General features: G+C 40.7%; 2 protein-coding genes across 2 annotated transcripts; both read right to left on the bottom strand.

Moving 5' to 3' along the window:
- Nucleotides 1–6,787: 6,787 nt before the first annotated feature.
- Nucleotides 6,788–10,589, bottom strand: nkx2.1 (NK2 homeobox 1). The gene is made up of 2 exons (XM_010744640.3): nt 8,773–10,589; nt 6,788–8,140 (listed from the first exon to the last, which is right to left on the bottom strand). Exons 1-2 carry the CDS (start codon nt 9,137–9,139, stop codon nt 7,464–7,466), a joined length of 1,044 nt encoding a protein of 347 aa, XP_010742942.1. The 5' UTR covers nt 9,140–10,589; the 3' UTR covers nt 6,788–7,463.
- A 5,120-nt stretch (nt 10,590–15,709) lies between these two features.
- On the bottom strand, nt 15,710–17,741 carry nkx2.9 (NK2 transcription factor related, locus 9 (Drosophila)). Its single transcript, XM_019277968.2, has 2 exons — nt 16,810–17,741; nt 15,710–16,608 (listed from the first exon to the last, which is right to left on the bottom strand). Exons 1-2 carry the CDS (start codon nt 16,973–16,975, stop codon nt 16,058–16,060), a joined length of 717 nt encoding a protein of 238 aa, XP_019133513.1. The 5' UTR covers nt 16,976–17,741; the 3' UTR covers nt 15,710–16,057.
- Between the last annotated feature and the right edge of the window lie 721 nt (nt 17,742–18,462).

Below are 18,462 nucleotides of genomic sequence, written 5' to 3'. Positions count from 1 at the left end.
GAATTTTTTTTTTTTTTTCTGGTTTGTAAAAGGCTACTTCACTATTCACTGAACTGGACCAGACTGCTGGACGATTACATGCAGGATCATTACATTTCTACACTTTACTGAGCATGCGTGAAGTTTATTTATTTATTTATTTATTTATTAGCAATAAGTCAGATCAAACATGTATGATGAGCTCGTGGATGTGCGTCTCCTCACTCCAACAATATCCCCACAGTATTTTTTATAATGTTATCTTACTCAGTGAAGAGTATTATTAATACCACACTATATATAATTAAAAAAAAACTCCATTATGAATATCCCAAATCTACTAAAGTGAAAGTATAGAAAATAATAAGTGGATCATTAGTAGTGATATATTAAATTATAAGAGGTTTAAATCTTCATTTTTAAAGTAAAAACCTAAAGTAACTCCATCTGAAAGGTTAAAATAGCAAAAGTAAAGTCACCTAAATTTGTACTTGCATGCATACTCAGTTACTTTTCCACCACTGCTCTTAATATTCCTTCACATATCTTTTTTTTTATGTGTACTGTTTCTCGACCCATCCCTGTAAAATTATATTATAGATATAATTAGTAAATGTGACCTCGTGTGTAGGTCCATTTAAATTCGCTTTAGGTCTTGCCATGTTGAAAGGGAACTCCTCAAAGCTTCATTAAATGGAGAAGTTATAGAGCGAGCAGCGGGACCCGGGTCGGTCTGGAGGGTCTGGTGTTAACGGGGTTAGTGATGGCTCGTTGGTTTCCAAAGGACTCCTGCTGGTACTGTACACAGACATGACAACCGAGCTTTAGTCTGGATCTCGCTTAATTGGCGTGTTTAACGGGAGCACGCGCACATTCAGGCACGAACGCGCACACAGACACGTGTTCATGATCTGCTTTTTAAAAAACCAGCCCAGTCTAAATATGAAGTTTGCAGAATATTAAAGAGTTTAAGTTTCTTTTTTTTGGATGAACTCTTGAAATCTGTTAAAAGTTCAGAGGAAAATATCAGAAATATTTATGATTTATGGGTCGTTAAAACTGTATCCAGGCCATGTGTGGTCAAGGTGGCTCATGCTGTCAGTGTTTAGGATTAAAATATCTGTGTTTTTTGGGAGGGGGGGGATAAAAGTTTGCAGCCACTGGGTGAGGTGAAGTGCTAAAGGAATAAGACATTTCCATTGTGGGAGAAAGAAACCTGACGATTTTGGATATTTGGGCAAAAGGAGGAAGGAAAATCACACGAGGGAACAGAAATTTTGGCAAATCAGAACAGGTCTCAATCCTCGAACATCAAGTTTAGGTCCTTATTCGCAGGCTCCTGGTTCCTGATGCTCAACAAAAATGACATAACCAAAAACCTTGTCCTCATCCTCCAATCCTAAACTTAATCTTTTAATCAAATCCAAATATAACCTGAGGTAATCCTGAATGTAGCCTTCAAAAGAATTCATCTGAATCTCAGATCGGGTCTTCTAATAATAGAAAATGGTTTGAGTCACTGCCAACTCTGTCTGACCTCATATGTCTGTGCATGAAGGATAAATATATCTTCATTTATTAATTCCCCAACTTCATTGGTGGCCCTGCTAGTCTGCTGATTTACTAATTTAAAATATCAGAATTAAATATATAAATATGAGCAATTACGGTTTTCTTGGAAATCCTCCTTTAACATTTAAATTTGTGTATTAAAAATAGATTCGAGTCAACACGTCCTCCAACCCACAAAGACCTATGTGGTCCAGTTGAGACTGAGCTCTAAACTCCAGTCTGTAGGCAAACCTGTATATAGTTTGAGGAAGAAAATCAGAGGGTGTGTATCCACTGGGCCAACCATTTCAAAGCAGCTCTTTCAGCCTTAAAAAAGTAATTTTGCACCAAAACGTCTCTGCAGCCTGCAACATGATTTTGACAAATGGATGTCAAGAGTGAGGTTGAGAAAGGTGGTGGAGTCTGTGTTAGAAGGAAGAGGCCTTGCTCTGGGCATTTGTGTTGCAGATGTTTGTGTTTTTGTTTTTTTGCTTTCACAGTAACCATTAATATTAGAACAATTAATCCTGAATGCGTCTGAAGCAGGTTGGGTTAAAGAAGGAAGAGCTGTGGACAATACGAGCACCACTGACCAACACAAAAAGACCAGTGTACATATCAAAAATGTGTTTCTGGCTCTGATTCTGCACTAAATCTCTAAAAAAAAAAAAAAAGTCTTTGTCCCTCCTAGCGGTTTAAGATCCTCTTCAGCAAACATGAGGTGCCACAGGGATCACTTCTTAGAACAGTTATTTTCTCATTTCAGACTCCTGCGGGCTACAGAATTGTAGTTCGAGCTTTACTCTTGGGTTTATTTCTTGATTTTATATCATGCACAAAGATTTAAAGACTTTTTAAAATATGTTTTTAAGATTTCAGCAGACAAAACGTTGCTTAGATTTCCAAAAAAAATGCGGAGAACAATTTTCTGCAGTGGCTCATCCATGTCCTGCTGTAATCTCTCTTACTTTTAGTAATCCAATCACACGACGAGGACTCGATTTAAAACCCTCTCCTATCAAATCACACATGTTTTGTTTTGCTCACAAAATGAAGCTTAAGACTCTCTAACTTCTGTTTCACTGTGACTTCGATTCTATGCAGACGACACCGTCCTTTAAATCTGATTCTTTTTTTTCTGTCTTTGCCGATGTCATGACAACACATCTGAAACAGTCCGTCCTTAAAACAGTCAAAAGGGATGGGACAACAGTTATTAATTTGTTAGCTGAGTGACCAGAAAGAGTTAAAAAACCTTGAAATGTATTTCATCAAAATGAAAGTATAGAGTGCCATTTCAAAAAATACAAGTTAGGAACAGTTAAATTAAAATATGCCAGATGACTATAATGATTTCATGGGTCTACACAATTATGATTTTTTATAGTTGTTCTCTCTAAATATATTCTTTTAACTATGTTTACAGTTTATAGGCGACAGAATAGGTTAAAACAGGGACAGAATCAGCTAAATAAAAAAATAGTATTTGCTAAATATGATATGATATGTTATTTATTGTCCCCTACATTCATCCAATTTGTTCACATAAAAAGAGGTTGAATAATAGACAAAAAACTATTTGGCATCTTTTGTCACAGATTTGCTTTTCTTTAATGATTTTTCCTGCATATTATCAATCGCTTTAATATTTCTGCTCTCAGACCTTCATCAGGTAAAATTAATATAATTTCCATTACATACTGTTTTTTTTCTGCATACATGTTTGTTTATTGTGGTTCTTTGTGAGCACTGCTCACAAATAAATAAATAAATAAACAGGTAAAGATAAATCTAGATAAATATCTCCAATAGTTGTAACATTGTGGGCCTTAAAGTATTATATTAAAAAATACACTGTGGGAGGAATTTCTCCTATTTTATTTAGCATCCATGTGACCAAAGAAAACACTCAACGTGGGTTCAACCCCTGCTGCGATCACTGTCTGCCTGAAGTGTCCTTGAGCAAGACATTGAAATCCTGCTGTCCAATATCATTTAGTTAAAGACCTGTCATGTCAAACTGATAAATGCATCCATTTGCAAGTTTTCTGGCTTTTTTAAAATTTAATTTTAAAAGGAGGCTAAGCATGAAATCCATTGTTAAGTGTTGAATTGAGAAATCTTGTGATTTGTGCCTTTTTTTTTTCTCCCCCGCCCGGGCACTGTTATTAAAATGAAGATAAATTGCAGCCAGTCCCAGAGAGATTTTCTTCCAAAAGAAACAAAGCCAAATGAACACCGAAGGTGTATAAAATGCGCTTTGTTCATCAGAGGGAGGGAGAGAGAAAAGACTCCACTCAGCCAGCTCCTGAATGCTGCATTTCATGCCTGCAACAATTATGCTGAAAGGTCAAGTATTACAGCATCTTGGGCTCCGCTTTGCATGCAAAGTATTTCAGTTCACAAATGACCCTCGTTTGCGCTCTTTGAACAATGACTTGAAGAAGCAGATAAACGCAGGACAATTAAAGATTTTTTTTGCTGCAGGCTGACAAAAACATTTTACCAAAAGGGAGGTGATTGCAGTTGCTGCGTAATTGTCCTCTGCACGTGAATTGTAATGCACGTGAATGCTGCAGGGAAATGTTTGGGAACTTGAGAAAGAGCAAAATTTAAAAAGTCTTATTTTTTTAGGACTGACTTGGAAAAACAGTTCTGTTGAGTTTCTGGTTGTTATTACAAATGTGTCAGACGTGATTTAATTTCATAAACGCATCATATGTTTATGTTTAATATTGCCTGCTGAGTTCTGTTGACATGTTTCAGTACCGTGGACAGCACCAAGTCCGCCTCTTTGCATCTTTAACATAAAAACTTTTAAAACATTTTGAATCATGCTTTTATTAGATCTGTTGTTTTTATTTAAGATGTATGAGAGCTTCAACTACACGCAAACAAACCACAGTTAATGCATCACGCCCTTTTGTCTTCATTATTCTTAATATTTGATATATTCTCTTTCTCTTGTGCGTGCTATTAAAAGTTTTATTCAGTCTCTGAGTCTTTTACTCTGAAGGACGCAATATCTATCTTCAAGTGGTTTTAATCATTTGAAACCTGCAGTAACGTATTTGATGCACTGTGGATATTAATTAGCACACGGTTTATGAAAATGTGCTGGAAACAAAGCTGCAATTTAAGTTTTTTTCCGATTTAAGTGTAAGTTGTAAAAAATTGTAATATCATTTATGTTGTCATCATGATTTAAATCAACGCCAGCTCTCTGACTGTCGTTGAATTTACTGCAGCATTAATTTTAAGAAAAATCTTGACTGATACATAACGCAGCATGTCTGGACGTTAGATATTACCCAGAAAGTGACACCGAAACTAAACAGGCGAATAAAAAATTCAACATCTAGTCACTAACTCAAATATGATTACCTTGAGATTAGGCACTAATTGCTTTGGGTTCATGGAGACCAGCCCACCATAAAGCCAGGAGGACTTGGGGAGTTGCACTGTGGGTTTCTACAAAAGAGAGCGATGAGAGCACACACGCTTCCAACAAGTCATTCTCAACAGCTACAAGCTGCACACAAAGACCACACACCGCGCCAAAGACATGTTAATGTAATCCCGAAGTTCTCACTTTTCTCCCGAACAAAACCAGCTCTGCGAAACACCTAAGAGAAGATAGTTTCTGCTGCTGCTAAGACTTCACTTACAAGTCCCACCGAAAAGGTTTTTGTTGTTGCCTGTGAGCTGAGGCTGCTGCAGGCTTAAAGGGGAAACACGCACATTAGATTATTTTGGTGAAAAATCTACATTTTTTTGTAAGATATTTAAATATTTTTCACTCCTGCACATGCTCACAGACTAAACTCACAGTATGTGAGCCAACAACATGCTGCAGAGTCAAAGCACAACCATCCAAACCAGGACGCAGCAGGTCAAATATCATGTAACAACAGAATAAACAGACGCATCATCATGAGCATGAAAAATCAGTGAGAGAAGATGCTCGGTGTGGAGAAGACAGGAGTCAGGTGCACACTGTGGGGCCTGCAGGGCTGCAGCTGCAGCTGCATGAGCGCCGAGCATCGACGGTGCTCTATGGACAATAATACACCTCATACTTTATGAATTTATAGCTTGATTTCTGCATCTGTATCTGCAACCAAATGTCTGAATAGTTTCATGAATCCGTGTGGAAATGATCTGAAAACAGCGTCCAAAATAAATAATAATAATAATAATATGCGCGTCACCTCTTCATGAGCAAAAGAATCTTTAGTCAAAACTCTAAAAGAAATAAAAACAAATATTATATTTATCATATAAACCCAGTCACGTCGGATTGTCTCTCTCTCTCTCCTGCAAACTATTTGACATCAACATCTGTGGCCACAACAAACCTGAATTGGAAAACAACTTATTTCAGCCATAAACTGGGAAATAAATCACCTGTCGTTACCTCCCGTCGCTTAGCAACCGGCGTGTTTACAGTTAATACTTATGGCGCTATTAGATGGCGGGAGAATAGCCCCTAATGATTATTATAGCTTATATTTCACAGAGCGTCCACCTAAAGAGGAAGAAATGACAGGTTATGTTTAAGAGAGAGGGGGAAAAAAACAGCGATGTAAAATAAAAGCAGGTGTAATAATAATAATAAATAAAAAAAGGTCTGACACCGGAGACAAACAGCCGTCAGTCGTTTTTCTTTCAATACCCCTGATTGATTATTGATCAAGCAGCTGATAGCCGCGCGCCCGAGAGTTATTTGACAAAGCACCGCGCGCTGTTTGGTTTTGGGCATTTCATCGATAAGCTTTACGCAGCGTTTGTGTTTGATGTTGGGAGCCGACAGACCTCACCTTTCTGACTCACACACTCGGTATATAGAACAAAAACACACACAGAGAAAAGCTGCACATAAAGGCTCAGTTTACTCTGCAGGGCTCTGCTGCTGCAGCCTTTTAACGCTGTGTGTGATTCATCACATAGGAATAATAATAATAATAAATAAAATATATATCAGGAGGAACGAGCTCCAGTTTTTATAAGAGCTCAAGTGTTGATGAAGTATTTGGCAACATGGACACCTGCTTCTTCAGGTTTAACCTTAAAAAAATCTGATCACAATAAGCCCCAAAAATCACCTCCTAAAAAATAATAAATAAGCAAATAATAAAAAGTATTTTACGCACTAGTTTCATTTTTGCTCGCCCAAAAACTGAATAATTCTCAGCGCATATGTTTGACATATTTCACAAATAAATATAAATATATATAAAAAAATAAGCTTAGCTGTCTTGTTTCCATAATTTATTAGGACTGTTTTTTTTTGTAGTAAGTCAAATATCTATATAAGTTACAAAGAAATTAAACGTACAAATACCAATGAAACGACAACAAACCGGCAAAAACTTTGTACAACAGAGAGCTAAAATTCAAACCTTTTACAGAAATATACAAGCTAGATCTACGGCTTACATTAAATTCTATTATAAATCAGAGTGGTGTGTGTGTGTGTGTGTGTGTGTGTGTGTGTGTGTGTGCGGGGGGGATTAAACAGCACCCATATACAGCAGTTTTAGCGCCTTTCCTGTTTCCTGGCCTATAATAAACTGCTGATTCTTCTTTTGTCTCAATATAATTTACATAAATAAATCCAAGACTTTCACATCCGCAGTTTTTCTGGTTTTAAAAAATGTTTCTTTCTTTGTTTGTTGTTGTTGTTTTTTTCTCTCCTTCATCTCCGGATAAGTCACACTTCCTTTTCCAAAAAAAAAATAATTAAAAATTAAAAAACAGAAGAAAACTCAAAGAGGAGCTTCGCCGAGCTTCATCCGGCTCTTGTTGTTCAAACGCGCAACATTTACAGTGAAACTTGTCGAGTCTTGAAAGAAGAAGAAGAAGAAGAAAAAATGTCTTTTTTTTTTTCTTTAAATAGAAGAACTGGTTGAAATCAGAGCCGGCGCCTCTTGTCACCACGTCCTGCCGTATAACAGGGCTGAACACTGCAGGGCCGAGCCGTACTCTGCGCCGGGGGAATTGAGGTGGGAGAGGCCGGCCACTTGGCTCTGGAGTGACGGCGGACTGGAGGAGTGCGGTGCCAAATCTGGAGAGTGACCTGTGCTTCCCACCTGCTGGCTCTGATGCTGCCCGAGGCCGGACGTGTTGTTGGACATGATCATGACATTGCCCCCTTGCTGGTGGTGGGTCTGTGCGGAGGATGTGGGCGTGTGGCCGCTGCCTTGGCACGGCTTCCCGTCCTTCACCAGCACCGGCACGGCCACCCTCCGCGGGGACTGTTGCTGCTGCTGCTGGCACGAGCCGCTGTCCTGCTGCATCTGCTGCTGTGACACTTTGTCTTTCGCCTGCCTCTTCATCTTATACCGGTGATTCTGAAACCAGATTTTCACCTGGGTCGGGGTGAGGTGGATCATACTTGCCAGGTGCTCCCTCTCCGGTGCCGACAGGTATTTCTGCTGCTTGAAGCGTCGCTCCAGCTCGTAGACCTGCGCCTGGGAGAACAACACTCGCCTCTTTCTCCTCGGGGTGCTGGACAGAGAGCCCATGCCTTTACCCACGTCTGCCAGGGAGCTGAGGCTGCCCATGCTGCCCATGTTCATGCCCGACGACGAGCCCATGAAGCGAGAAACTGGGAAAAATAAATAAAAACAACATAATTAAATCACTGATTTTACATGTTATAATGTTACACAGAGGACTGACTGGCTTTCATGTGATTATTATTTTTACATCATCATGTTCTGATTCATTTTGACAAGCAGATGCGTAAAAACGAGTCTTAAAACGCTCCATCCATAAAAACAAACCCTAATGCGTAAAATCCATATCATGCACTATCGACCTGTCAAATTGTAGAAACTGAACCTCTGGGCACAAACCGCTCCTGACTGACAGCATGTTATTATTGGATTAGTGTGATAAAGTATTACAACATTAAATCATCTTAAATAAAAGGCGCAGAGCTTTTTCAGACATTTGGTGACTTTTTTCCCCCCCAGATGTTACAGATGATTTATCTTTGCCTCTCTCTTATAATAAAATTAAAACCTAGCGGATGAAATCGAAACTGAAGGAGCTTTTCTTTTCTTTTTTTTTGGACAGAGCCCACCTTGGCGCACGGACGCGCAGGTGCCATAAACCGTACAAGCACTAAAACGCAGAAATAAAAAATAAAAAAACACGAAAGTTGCGCATGAAACAGAATTTCAGCACGCTGCCAGAGCTGGAGTCAAAGAACAGGTGCACAGGGGGGTTACTCACTAGTGGAGAAGCGCGGGTCTGGGTTGGCTCCGTACCAGCCGGTGGCCGTGGTGCTGCCCCTCATGCCGTCTTGGTACGACGGCAGGTCGCCCATGTTGCCCAGGTTGCCGTTACAGTAGCCCCCCATGGCCGTGTGTGACAGCTGAGAAACACCTGCCGCAGTCATGTGGTAAGCCGCAGACACAGTCCCATTGTGGCCCATGTGGTGCTGCTGCATCGCCGCCTGAGAGACCTGCGGCTGCCGGTAAGAAGTGAGAGGTGCCCCCAAGTTGTTATTCTCCATACTTACTTTCTTATAGCTCTCCTCAAGGGGACTCAAGATATCGGAAACAGAAAAAGGAGTCGTATGCTTAGGGCTCATCGACATTGTTCTGAGGCTGGAGAGGGAGAAATTAGAAGGCAAGGCAATCTCTCCTTCTCTCTCCTCTCTCTTTTTTTTTTTTTTTTTTTTTTTTTTTTTGGCCAAAGCCCCTCTGGTTCCTGTTGTCTCAACGTCGATCCTGGTAGATGAACACGTAGGAGAGCGCCTCAAGTCCGCCTTAATTGGATTGAGTGGGAGCTCGGTGCTGGCTTTGGTTTGTTTTAGCTGGGTGCCAGGTTTAAGGCTACCATCAGAGGCGGGGCATCGGCAACAATACAAAACAGCTCTAGCCTCCTTTCGCCGAGCGTAATTTCACTTACAAGACATGTGCTCCCCTCCCACTAACAATAACATAACGTAGGTGATCATAAATGTTCATCCCTGCGGCTGAAGCCGGAGTCCGGACTCTGCCGCCGCCGCTGCTGCAGCAGCTGCTGCCGCTGCTGTGTTTGGAGTTCGTGTCTTGTTTCTGTCGCTGATAAACACGCGGCTGCACCTTGAGACTGCACTGACCACAATACACTTTATTAACTGTAGTGATGTTTACGAGGGCCTCTTGATGAAAGGAGGCCTATATGGACTTGAGAGTTGGAGAACCACTCCTCAGTTGAACTACTGACTTTTAATGGCCATGAGAGGCCTCCAGTGATTGCAGGATTGTTTGTGTTATGCCTTATCGTACTCAGACATGCAAAAGTGCACTTGCGGGGAGGGAAACTGACTGATACTGATAAGTAAATAAATACACATCCGCGTGTTAAGTGGCTGCGTAAATGATTAACCCCCCTCGTTCCCTTTTTTTTTCTCTTTCTTCTGATATCATTGGACGCAAAGCAGCGTGTTACTTAAATTCAGATGCACACACTCTTCTAAAAAAGAAAAAGAAAAAACAACAACAACCAAAAAAACAAAATAGAGTCTGGAGCAGAAGAGGCTCTCATGTGAAGTTTAACGGCGTTCAAGTACTCTCTCTCCTGCATCACAACGCCAGGTAGCCCTCAGTAGCATCTTGCCTTAATGCTCAAGGAGCCATAGCAGTTTAACTCAATCACATCTCATTTCTCGGGTTTTTTCAAACACACGAGGAGCAGAAAGATTTTTTTTTTTTTTTTGGCTTCATCCAACCAGCTTTGAAGTCACGAAATGGCTTTGAAGTCCACTTTTACGCACAGCTTTTTCCAGGTGACTTCTTCTGCGCTTTTACGCACGAAGAAACCAAATATAGAGCAAACCAAAGATGATTAAATGACCCTAATAATATCGTATTTATGGATTATTGTTATCATTGTTGTTATTGGTAGCAGTTCTGTTATTAATATTTTATTTGTATTAGAATAATAATCGGCAGTGCGTTTTAAAGGTGTGCGTAATTTTATTTTATAAACAGTTATATCACATTATTTTATAGATTTTAATAGAAAGCAGCAGCTTATTATTCTGCTACCCGTTTATTATAATTTATTTATTTTAGGCACAGAATTATTCATATACAACATCAGAAAATAAGAATTAAAATTGGTACAATAACTTCTAACTTACACAATCTGTGGATGTCAGGATCATACCGGAGCTACTGTGCAAAAATACTACTACTAATAAAGCAAATATTATCAGCACATGTCGGTTTTTGGAAAGGTCTTGCCCGGAGGTCTAACGTCAGTCCTGCAGCAGATGCCACCAGCTCCTAAAAGAAGTGAGCCTGCAAGGTTGAGTCGAATTAAAGAAACAGCATCTTCTGGTGGCTGACACAATCAGGTGTGATTATTGTGATCAGTTTTATTCCACTGTGGCTCCAAACCACCATCAAGATTTCTAAAAATAAATAAATAAATAAAGCTGCAAATGTTGGACAAACGTTTTATTTTTTACAAACTCAGATTTATGAGGCTGCGGCCATGACTGATCAGCAGTGTGAGTCCCATTACTGCAGTGACATGCAGATCACTGACAGTTTGTCACGGGGGATCATCACACACAGATCTGGATTTTACAGGCTTCTTGGCTGCACATTTCACGGCTGCCTGCGCGTTATAGCAGGGAAATGTGCGCACTGTGTGCATCCCTGCTATACTGCTACACACATCACAACAATCCATACCCTCCCTTTGCCTTACAATTATCTTTAATGAAGCAATATCATCATAATGTCCAAGCCTAAACATTACAGTTAAAACAAACTGTTTGGATGATATCCGTGGTGCCGTGCGCAAAAAAACTCGCAGGCCATATAATCTCAGGCAATTAAAATTACAGCATGTTTCTGCATCCAAGGTAAATCTTGCTTATGCCTTTCCTTAATTACGGAATTTCGCAAGACATTCTTAATCATCTAAATCAGTACCTTTTTAATGTTCTGGCACACGGTTATTATGGCCAATTAGCGGCAATTAGTCCAAATGTTCTGACTAATTCCTCGGAATAATGAGGACACTTTGAAGTGAAGTATTGAAGTGGCGGGTAGCCTATGAGGCTACCGAGACTTTGTCATCGAGGCTTCAGGTTGTTGTTTATGAACTGATTAGTGCGTGATATAATCCAGAGAGGAACTTCAGACTGCAAAGAAAAAGAAAACACACACAAGTGTGTGCGATGAAAAGTAAAAAGGAAGTTAGTTAATGTTATTATTCCCCATGAAATATCAATTTAAAATATATATTTATGGCCACAAAACAGCTGCACAGACACATTTAAAAAATGTGTCCATCAAGTGCTTTGTGCCACTTTATATCCGCTAATGAAGCACAGAGATGCACACATCTCCAGAGAAACAGCACATTATTGATTTAATGTGCACAACATTTGTGCTGCACCTCCATATTAATATTGATAACTAGGTATAATCAATAAGCCTGTATGCTGAAAACAGAGCCTGGTCTCATCAGGCCGCTCTCTCTCTCTGCGTTTAAAGTTTGGACCACAGGGTCACACTGATTCAGGACTCACAGAGGTCATGTGACTTTCCTCTTGTGCAAACACTGACGTCACGCCAACAAGCCAAACGTCACTACGGGCAGCCATCTTTCTGCACCCACCCATCACCAGCTGCAAAGCACAGCACAAGTTAAAGTGAGGAAAAGTTTGCAAGTGAAGCGCGACCCCCAGCGGATCACAGGCTGGTCTGCAGGCCACGAGAACTTTAAAACACACCCCGAGAGTGATACGGTGTGTTCGTGCGCCATCTAGTGGAGAGGTGGATCCTCAACAGCAAAGACTTCAAGTCTTTACTGAAGATGTCAGCCTGTAGTGTCATGTGTTTCTGTGTTGTCTGACCTTAACTCATTAAGATCCATCAGGAGAGATGCTGTCTTCATTCAGCAGCATCACTCTGCTGTTCTACAATGTGTTGTCTCACGTACAGGTAACTACTCGGAAAATTAGAATATTAAAATTAGAAAAGAAAGACTTGGACTGTTGCCCAGTGGTCCAAAGTCCTCTTTTCTGATGAGAGCAAGGTTTGCATCTCGTTTGGCAACAAAGGTCCCAGAGTCTGGAGGAAGATGCATGAAGTCCCCCCCAAGTCTGGGATGACTTGGGGATCCATGTCAGCTGCTGGTGTTGGTCCTCTGTGCTTTAACAAGTCCAGCATACTGGACTGCAACTTCATCAGCGGACCAGCTTTATAGGGATGCAGACTTCATCTTCCACAGCAGGACTTGGCACCTGCCCACGCTGCCAAAAGTACAAAATCCTGGTTCAACAACTATGGATTTACTGTGTTTGATTGGCCCGCAAACTCACCTTGACCTGAACCCCATAGAAAATCTGTAAGGGCATTGCCAAGAGACCAAACAATAAAGAAGAGCATGTTGGTCTTTCATAACACCTGAGATATGCCACAAGCTGGTAGCATCCATGCCACGCCGGATTAAGGCAGTCACTCGTGCAGAAAGGGCCCCAACCAAGTACTAAGTACAGATGCAAGATTTAACTTTTTTTGTATTTAATATCCTTTTTTTTTATTGATTTCAAGCAATATTCTAATTTTCTGAGTTTTTGAATTTGAGGTTTTCTGAAGCTGCGAGTCCTAAATGAGCAAAATCAAAACAAACAAAAGCTTGAAATATATTGATTCAATAACTATTTGTCTATATAAATATGTAAATTCCACCTTTAAAGTTGACTTACAGAAATACATGCACCTTTTTAAGATATTTTAATTTTCCGAGTAGTAACTGTATATGTGATGTCGCGCAGTCTGTGTTTGAACTTTACTGCACGGAGGTGAGTTATGACACTTCTATACAGAGCAGATATGATAGTCATAGATTCTGGATTTTTTCAGTGAGGGAGAAGAAGAAATATTTTTATTATTTCTGATTGACAACGGTTCCCAAACCTGGGAGCGTGACCCCAGCAGGGATCACATGATAAATCTGAGAGGACCTAGATAGATAGATAGAAAGATGAATGAATAAGGAAGAAGAAGACACAGAAATGATGTTGTGTGCTCACAACAACAACAAATGTATCCAAACTATGACCGTGAGGTGAAGAAAAATATGTTTTTTGAAGTGATCACAAAGCAGAATGTTAGAAATGTCTCGCTGAACTTTTTAAACATTCTGGATGTGTAAACTGTCAGACACATCTCAAGTGAATTAACTCTGATTCAGTAGATTTTAGTCCAACACCAATAAGCTTCATTGAGTCCACCATGTCCTCTCTTCACCGGCTGTCGTTCAGCTGCATGAATTTAGGCCGGCAGCTCGTCACTCAGAGCTCCAGGAGAGGTAACAAATCGAACTTTTTGAAGTCTAACTTCAAAATAGTGCAGAGCTCAATCACACATGAGTTAATAAAATGCTAATTTAGGGGTTGTTGTTGCTCATCGAACAACACTGCAAATCATAAAAAGCTGCAGGAGTTCTTCAAATTATCCAAATAATCTGAACTAAATCCAATTTTCTGTTTAGAAAAGAGACTTTTAATGTCACCAGAGGACAAAAGTTGAGTAAGTATCAAGTTTTTTAATATATAATCTACTGTATTTTGTTAACTTTGTCACCTTTTAGACAGAATAAGACGAATTCTGTCCAATGAAAAGAGTTCAGAGTATCCAAGAACTGTCTTATATAACAGCAAAAAAGATGCAAAATATTAAAAAAGTAGGATCAGTGTCTGACTCTGTGGCTCATTAAGAGCTAATATGTATTAAATGTTATTTGCAACAGCTTAACAAAACTCCTCCTGTGGCCCAGTTTATGTGGACCTTATAACTTTCCTAAAAGAGGCCCCCGGGGGCAGAGCAGTGAGTAAAACTATAGGATGGGCAGGCTAATACAAGCCCATCCTTTTCAGACAATTCCTCCGACCAACTTAAAAAACCAATGGCAACCTCTAAAAGCCTGTCTTTGTCACCCTTAAACCCCAAGATGCTCTAAAACACCATTGTGCAGTTAAACCTCATAAATTTGTCGCAGGGACTGATTAAACATCACGGGAATTGAAACACTAAAGATTTTGTCTCGGTCCCTTTTGGATGAGGGACAATGGTCCATTCACAGGGAGACACACAGACAAAAAGAGTGTTTAAGGGGAGATGCAGCGAGCTGAGGGGTTCGGCCAGTCCCCTCCATATGTGATACAAGGTGGCCTCAGCGAGGGGGACAAAGGACCAGGTGACAGGGACGATGGGCTGCAGGGTCACAGGACGAGCAAACAACATTATAGGGGGCGTGAAAGCAGAAGACCCCCCTCGTCACTGATGAAATACTGACATGATTTTAAACACTGAGGCATATTTTTCACAATATGGAAATGAGAGTGAAGGTGATCAGACACCTCCGCGCTCACTGGAGGTCATTTCACTGCTGAAGAAAGATTTTTAACAGCGCACCACTTGCAACAACTTAATAACTCTGTAAAAAATCTGACGTGTCTCGTAACAAACATGAATAAAAAGTCCTGTTTTATTTTTGTTGCATATTTCTGGCTATAAAAAAAAAACATCCTTAATGAACCTGCTCAGTTTTCTGACCATCTGCCTGCATGTTGCTCCCTCAGACAGTACAGTACAGCACATTTCTAACAGAAAAGCTGTGAGGGTAAAAGCTGTATTTATCCCTCTCGCGTCAGAATAACAAAAGTTAATTGTATAAAAGTGAAAAGCAGCCCATGGGCCCAGACGACAACAGGGTGCTGTGCCGAGGAGAGGCTGTAATGTTTACTGGGGCATTCTTATGCTTAACCAAATCCAAGTCTCTTTAGGAGTGATGTTTGCTCAGCTTCAGGGTGCATAATTAGCTTTTTTTTAACATTATAAAAGCCTCTGGGCCTCTGTCATGACCTGCTACATATTTTAGATTTACAAATGAAATATATTTTAGGCTGCATATTATGATTTTAAAAGTATTAAAACAGAACTGAAGCCCAAAAAAATTAAAACTTAAAAAAAAATGTTAAACTTTGAAAAGAAAGCATGTCACAGACTCAAATGTATCATACAAAATATGAGAAACCTTTTATTAATAATTTTGTTCACAAAAAAGAAACATTTTAAACAGTTAAAACCTTTAAAGAAATTCTCTTTAAAGACAAACAAATAACATTTTTTATTCCTTCAAACATTCAGACTAATAGTGGCTTTTGCTGCTACACCTCTTTCTATCTCTGAACATTATTCATCTTCATTCAAATATTATGTAACTTCACAAATACAAATACAATATCTCAGAGGATAATTAAAAAAAAAAAAATCTACAGGCTACACCTGTAAGGCCAAAATATAATCAGCATTTTTTTTAAAAAATAGTCACAAACACGCGCAAAAACAAAAAAGTATGAAAATAAAATGTGCAAAATATTTTTCGTTCTGTGGAAATCTAAATGTTTAAGTTGCTAAAACATTCAGAAAACATTTGATGCAATTCTAAATGAGTTCGTGCATTGAAACGAGGCCTTCGCTTTAAAAAGAGAGAGACGGAATTAAAGTGGACTCCAAAAGTCTCTCCAGGCGAATCTGGAGGCCGCCGCGGTGGGAAAGTGCTGGTGGTACCTTGGTGGGAGAGAGACGGGGGACGGATGCTGAAGAGACGGGTAGGCTAAGGGGAAAGGCACCGCTGGAGATGGAGGTAAACAGCCAACCTTCTCGGTGTCAAGTAAGCAGGTGTGAAAGGGTTTCCCATCCCGGACTAAGATCGGAACAACGACCCGGCGCAGCACCGGAGGCTGCGCTATCTCCACATCCTGCATCATCCCTCCTTCAGCCCGGCCTCTCTTCATCTTATAGCGGTGGTTCTGGAACCAGATCTTCACCTGTGTCGGGGTCAGGCTGAGGAGGCGGGCGAGCTGCTCCCTCTCCGGGCCGGACAAGTAACGCTGCTGACGGAAGCGCCTCTCCAGCTCCAGGGTCTGGGCCTTGGAGAACAGCACCCGGCGCTTCTTGCTCTTTTTGCCCTTGTCGGGCTCCGAGTCCAGGGACGAGTCATCCGGCTTGGTGGAGTCGGGGGAGGCCTCGATGCTCCCTTCATCAGAAGCTGGAAATAAACAAAAAAGATTAGTCCAAAGTCAGACGGAAATATTGTGATATTAAATTTTTTCTCCAGCATCCTCTGACCTCAGGATCTATCTATCTATCTATCTATCTATCTATCTATCTATCTATCTATCTATCTATCTATCTATCTATCTATCTATCTGGTGGATGACAGAGATATTTCAGTAAATGATGTACTCACATATGCATGGGCTCCTGTCGCACTCCATCCAGGAGGTGTAAGGCGAGCTGGAGGAGCAGGAGGAGTAAGCCGGGGAGGACCGCAGCAGCGGCGCTGCCTCCCCATCCTGCTCGGGCAAATCCAGGATGCTCCTGACGGAAAAACTGAACTTGGTCGGGGCAGCCATCGCGTCCTGTGCGTGCAATCCGGATTATGTTTCACCCCCCAAAACAAATAAACAAATAAACAAACACTCTCAACGTTCAATCTATCCAGAAGAGGAGGAGAGAAAAAAAATCCACTTTTACGCGCTGTCCAAACACCAGCTCGGAAACCGGAATGTGTGCACGGCTGGGGTTCAGTGTTTACACAAACAGCACTCCATAAGCTGCAAACACAAGGCTGCTCTCCGCTTTATAAAGCCTCCTCCTCCGCCTGAGTACCTGAATGGCTGGAGTGCGCTCGCCCAATGATGGGTAGGTGTGGAGTAAGAAAAAAAAAACTCTTCAGCGCTTCAACAATGAGCGAAGGAAACACTCGTCATCATTACAGATTCGTCTCGTATCGTCAAACTGGGAAACAGATAATGGTAATTGTTGGAGCTGAATCACGTCTTGGGTGGCAACTGACAACAGAGGCCGTCCCATCATCAACCCCCCCTCCACCTCCTTCTCATCCCTCCTCCTCCTCCTCTCCTCTCGACCAAACAACGTGTCCAACATTTGCATACAAAGTGAGCAATTAGCGTGATGCCCCGCAAGTTGGTTTAACTAATACGTCCATTAGAGGCGCATTAATTGCGGGCGTGAGAAGTTGTTTTTTTTGTGACGTTTATGGATGGTGGAGGAATCCCAAACATGCGCAAACATTTTCTCAACAACAGAGGAAAAAAACAAAACAAAACAAAACTTTGCTGGATGATTTATGATATTTTAGTTGGTGACAAATTCAAGAAAACAAACTTGAACATATCCCCCCAAAAATAATGATTTTATAGGTTTCTATTCATGTATTTGTGAGTGAGGACTGTTAACAAATAAATCACAGAAAAAAACTACTAGAACTAAAAACTGAAAGAACTTCTTAATTCTGTAATTATAGCACGTTATTAAATGTTTATAAATGTTGAATAATATAATGAATTGCCCAGTGAAGACCTTTGAAACCTCCGAACATGCCTCATTCAGCCTCTGACAAATTGGAGCAGTGACTGATGACCGCTGACACAGATTTTTATTAATTGGTAATCAAGATCAATTATTGATCATTCATCATACTTCAGGCACAGAACTCAGAGAGAGAGAGAGAGAGAGCACTGCGGCCTCTGATGCGTCTGATTTAATATTTAAAAGTTTGATATCATGAAGTTAAAGTGACTGACGCCTGCAGGCTGATGTCCCAGGTCTTTTTTTTTGTGTGTGTGTCTCCTCACATATTAAATTCAAAGCGTGATTCCAGCCTGATGCGAGGCCTTTTCTTTTCTCTCTCTCTCTCGTATTTGATATTGATATCGGTCCTCATCCACTCCAGCGAGGTGCATGAGGCCGGGGAGGAGAGTGGTAGTGGTGGTGGACATGCCTCCCCAAGTCGTCCTGGGTGGTCGGACGAGAGGGAACACAAATACATGCCAACCAGAGGAGGGGAACAAAAGGGGAAAATGTAGCCCCGCGTCCG

This window comes from Larimichthys crocea, chromosome XXIV, assembly GCF_000972845.2.
Source record: "Larimichthys crocea isolate SSNF chromosome XXIV, L_crocea_2.0, whole genome shotgun sequence".
In the NCBI taxonomy this organism is placed as follows: Eukaryota; Metazoa; Chordata; class Actinopteri; family Sciaenidae; genus Larimichthys; species Larimichthys crocea.
Note: the sequence above shows the minus strand (reverse complement) of the source record. Positions and strands in the feature narration are given on the sequence as shown.